Below are 5,160 nucleotides of genomic sequence, written 5' to 3'. Positions count from 1 at the left end.
CACACATGTAAATAGTTGACCACCAAGACATCTAGGATTGTTCCATTTCTTTCATACTCTAGATAGTGCAGTTAAAGCTATGCTTTCAGGAATCTTCTAACCCATACGTATTGCGTATTTGAGAACAATGCCTGCAAAAGGAAAGTACACTAGGAGGGCCTCAGCTACTATCCAGGGGGCCACAACTAACGCTGCTCAGGAGGAGGACACACCAGCCCAGGGGGTTGCACCGGGCTCAGTGCCCAGTGTTTCATGCATGGATGTCAGGGGAGCTATCCAGTTACTAACCCAAATTGTTGCTACTCAGGCTCAAAGGTAGGGAACAAGTGATGTTCATGGGACGGGTAGTTCCAGGTTTAGGTAATTCCTCAACATGAAACCTCCCGTCTTCACAGGGTCCAAAAAAGATGAGGATCCGCAAAACTTCATTGATGAGGTTAAAAAGATATTTCGAGTGATGCATGCTACGGACACTGAGGCAGTAGAGCTTGTTGCGTACCACCTGAAGGATGTTTCCAATACTTGGTATGAAACATGGGAAGAGTCCCGAGGGGAGGATGCGGATCCTGCAACTTGGAAGGAGTTTGCAGATGCGTTCCTTGAGCACTTTCTACCTATTGAGGTCTTGGAAGCTAAGGCTTTGGAGTTTGAGAGACTCAGACATAATGATATGAGTGTGAATGAGTACTACCTCAAGTTTGTCTCTCTGGCCAAGTATGCTCCGGAAATGGTACGTGATATGAGGGCCAGAGTTAGGGGGTTTGTGTTGGGGCTTTCAGAAGATTTGTTTGCTGATGCTAATATAGTTGCTTAGATTAATGACATGACCATCACTAAGATGGTTTCCTTTGTTCAAGGGAGCGAAGACATGTTGAAGGAAGAAGAGCGGCTATAGAGAGAGAAGGAGAGGGAATTCAGCAAGAGAGCTAAGTCTGTAGGAAATTTCAACCATGGGGGATCTCAAACATGAGGCAATCGCCAGTTTTTCAAGAAATCAAAATCAGGACCTGCTCCATCTTCAGCTAGTGCACCGGTTCAGAGGTCAAAGTTTAATAAGAAAAACCAGAATTTCAGAACAGCAGACTCACAGTCACAGGCTAGTGTGGGCTATAGAGTCCCTGGTTACCCTATTTGCAACAGGTATGGTAAGAGGCACCCAGGGTTGTGTCGTTTGGGCACAAATGGTTGCTTTGGGTGTGGTCAGCAGGGCCACTTCTTGAGGGATTTTCCATTGGCAAAGCAGAACAATGAAGGCAATACAGCTCAGTCCATTAATTCAGTAGCCCATCATAACTCTCAGGCTCAGCAAGGGCGCGATGTAGCAAAGTCTAATAATGCAGGCGGTGGACAAAATCGCTTGTATGCACTGGCAGACCATCAGGATACAGAGGCTCGTAGAGATGTTGTCACAGGTATGCTAACAATATTCACTTTTGACGTTTATACTCTTATAGATCCGGGATCCACACTATCTTATGTAACCCATATATTGCTAAGAAATTTAGGATAGAACCAGAAAAGTTATGTGGACCCTTTGAAGTGTCCACTCTAGTTGGAGAATCAGTTATAGCTAGGTGTGTCTATAGGGGATGTCTAGTCAAAGTGCATAATCGTCTTATTGTAGCAGACTTAGTAGAATTGGAGATGTTAGACTTCGATGTGATCATGGGCATGAATTGGTTAGAGTCATGTTATGCCACAGTGGGTTGTAGAACCAAAATAGTAAGTTTTGAATTTCCCGGTGAACCAGTCTTAGAATGGAAGGGTGATGCAGTATCACCTAGGGGTAAGTTTATTTCCTATCTTAAAGCCAGAAAGATGATCTCCAAGGGATATATCTATCACATGGTTCGAGTTAATGATGTAGATGCTCAGATCCCCACTCTCCAGTCGGTACCAATTGTAAATGAGTTTCCAGAAGTGTTTCCCGAAGATCTCCCTGGAGTCCCTCCCGATAGAGAGATTGACTTTGGAATTGATCTACTTCCAGGCACTAAGCCGATATCTATTCCGCATTATAGAATGGCTCCAACAGAGTTGAAAGAGTTAAAAGTCCAGTTGAAAGATCTTCTAGATAAGGGATTTACAAGGCCAAGTGTCTCACCTTGGGGCGCACCGGTCTTGTTTGTCCGAAAGAAGGATGGGTCTTTGTGTATGTGCATTGACTATCGTCAGTTGAATAAAGTCACCATCAAGAACAAGTACCCTCTTCCCAGAATAGATGATTTATTTGATCAACTTCAGGGTGCCCAGTGTTATTCCAAGATTGACCTCAGATCGGGATACCATCAGTTGAAGGTTAAGGAAGTTGATATTCCAAAAATAGTTTTTAGGACTCGATATGGGCATTTCGAATTTTTGGTAATGTCATTCGGTTTAACGAATGCACCAGCAGCTTTCATGGACCTTATGAATAGGGTCTTCAAGCCTTATCTTGATTTGTTTGTTATCGTGTTTATTGATGACATCTTGATTTATTCCTGTAGAGAGACTGACCATGCAGAATATCTCAGAATTGTGTTGCAGACACTACAGGATCACAAGCTATATGCAAAGTTTTCTAAGTGTGAATTCTGATTAAAATCAGTAGCGTTTTTGGGCCATGTCATCTCAGGGGAAGGCGTGAAGGTGGACTTTCAGAAAATAGAGACAGTGAAGAATTGGCCTAGACCCACCTCCGTATCCGATATAAGAAGTTTCTTGGGTCTAACAGGCAATTATAGGCATTTTGTAGAGGGATTTTCTTCTATCTCGTCCCCTTTGACTAGATTAACTCAGAAGAAAGTCAAGTTTCAATGGTCGGACACGTGCGAGAAAGGTTTTGAGGAGTTAAAGAAGAGGTTGACTTCAGCTCCAGTCCTAACACTACCGGAAGGAACTGAAGGGTTTGTTGTTTATTGTGATGCTTTAGGGGTTGGTCTTAGGTGTGTATTAATGCAGCATGGTAAAGTCATAGCCTACGCGTCGAGGCAACTCAAGGCTCACGAGAAGAATTATCCGACTCATGATCTTGAATTAGTAGTTGTGGTGTTTGCGCTTAAGATCTGGCGCCATTATTTGTATGGGGTACATGTTAACATTTTTACAGATCACAAGAGTCTCCAATACATCTTCAAGCAAAGAGAATTAAATCTACGTTAGAGGAGGTGGCTCGAATTACTTAAAGATTATGATGTTGATATCCTCTATCATCCGGGGAAGGCAAATGTTGTAGCCTATGCTCTCAATCGGCGTTCTATAGGAAGCTTATCTCATGTTGAGGCAGACAAGCGAACTATAATGAAGGAAGTCCACCGCTTAGCAAGTCTAGGAGTTCAACTTTTGGACTCCGAAGATGGCGGCGTTGTTCTCCAGAACAGGGCTGAATCCTCCTTAGTAGCCGAAGTAAAAGAAAAATAGTTCAGTGATCCCTACTTATTGCAGCTGAAGGAAGGAATTCACAAACATAAGACTATGGCTTTTGAACAAGGGGGAGATGATGGTACTTTGAGATACAAAGGCAGACTATGCATTCTAGACGTAGATGGGCTCAGAGAGCGGATTATGTCAGAAGCCCACAATTCCAGGTATTCTATTTACCCAGGTTCCACAAAGATGTATCACGATATTAAGGAGGTTTATTGGTGGAACGATATGAAAAATAATATAGCAGACTTCGTGGCTAAGTGTCCAAATTGTCAGCAGGTGAAAGTCGAACACCAGAGACCTTGCGGTTTAACTCAGAATATAGAAATTCCCATTTGGAAATGGGAGATGATAAACATGGACTTCATAACAGGTCTACCTCGCTCATTCCGGAAGCATGATTTGATTTGGGTGATTGTAGACCGACTTACCAAGTCAACTCACTTCTTGCCAGTGAAGACTACAGATTCGGCCGAGGATTATGCCAAGTTGTATATCAAAGAAATTGTCCGATTGCATGGGACTCCTTTGTCCATTATCTCGAATCGTGGTGCTCTGTTCATAGAAAATTTTTGGAAATCCTTTCAGAAAGGATTGGGCACAAGGGTGAACCTCAACACCGCCTTTCATCCTTAGACAGATGGCCAGGCGGAACGCACCATTCAGACTCTTGAGGATATGTTGAGGGCGTGTGTTATTGATTTTAAAGGTAATTGGGACGATCATCTATCTCTCATTGAGTTTGCTTATAATAACAGCTATCTCTCTAGTATCAAGATGGCACCGTACAAAGCTCTGTATGGGCGAAGGTGTAGATCACCAATTGGTTGGTTCGAAGTCGGAGAAGCGGAGTTGTTAGGACCCGATTTGATCTATCAGGCTATGGGGAAAGTCAACTTGATACAAAGGCATTTGAAGACGGCTCAAAGTCAACCAAAGTCCTATTCGGACGTGCGGCATAGAGACTTAGAGTTCCAAGTTGATGATTGGGTGTTTCTAAAAGTATCACCCATGAAAGGCGTTATGAGATTTGGGAAGAATGGGAAACTTAGTCCCCGCTATATTGGTCCATATAGAATCATGTGAAGGATCAGACAGGTGGCTTATGAGTTAGAATTGCCACAAGAACTAGCTACTGTACACCCAGTGTTTCATGTATCCATGTTGAATAAATTCATGGGAGACCCGTCACTTGTGGTTCCTACAAAGATTATAGGGGTTAAAGACAGCCTGTCTTACGAAGAAATTCTAGTGGCTATTCTTGATCGTCAAATTCGCAAGCTCAAAACTAAGGAAATTGCTTCAATAAAAGTGTTTTAGAGGAATCAAAAGGTTGAAGAGGCTACATGGGAAGCCGAGGAGGACATGAAGTCCAGATATCCCCATCTCTTTGAAGAGCAAAAGGAAATTGTGGAAGGTAATTAACCTTTCCATTCAGGTCTTATATTATAATCTCCATGTCCTGCAGTATTTACTCGGCTTAGTATTTAGTGATCACATGCTCTTCCAGTTTAATATACATGTATTCATGATATTTTAGTATTCACATATCTCCATCACACCCATTTAATGTCCATAGATAGTCGTAGTTGCAGTCGGGACCATCATTCGAGGACGAATGATTCCAAGGGGGAGATAATGTAACACCCCGTAAATTCGGCTTATTTATGAATGAGTTAAAGGAGTAGTAAGGTTATATTTTGAACATGTGAAGTCCCATCGTGGTGATTATGGGTGAAAATAGTTGTTTCAAAA

General features: G+C 42.5%; 1 protein-coding gene across 1 annotated transcript; it reads left to right on the top strand.

The window, feature by feature from the left end:
* The first annotated feature begins 373 nt into the window (after positions 1-373).
* LOC138873062 (uncharacterized) lies at positions 374-814 on the top strand. The gene has a single exon (XM_070151496.1). The coding sequence runs from the start codon at positions 374-376 to the stop codon at positions 812-814; it is 441 nt and encodes a 146-aa protein (XP_070007597.1).
* Positions 815-5,160: the final 4,346 nt, after the last annotated feature.

Source organism: Nicotiana sylvestris, chromosome 7 (genome assembly GCF_000393655.2).
Source record: "Nicotiana sylvestris chromosome 7, ASM39365v2, whole genome shotgun sequence".
Taxonomy (NCBI): domain Eukaryota; kingdom Viridiplantae; phylum Streptophyta; class Magnoliopsida; order Solanales; family Solanaceae; genus Nicotiana; species Nicotiana sylvestris.
The sequence above is the reverse complement of the archived record's forward strand: the minus strand, read 5'-3'. Positions and strand labels throughout refer to the sequence as shown.

Excerpts from the sequence above, each read along its gene's own strand:
- LOC138873062 (XM_070151496.1), top strand. The coding sequence starts at position 374 with ATGAAACCTCCCGTCTTCACAGGGTCCAAAAAAGATGAGGATCCGCAA.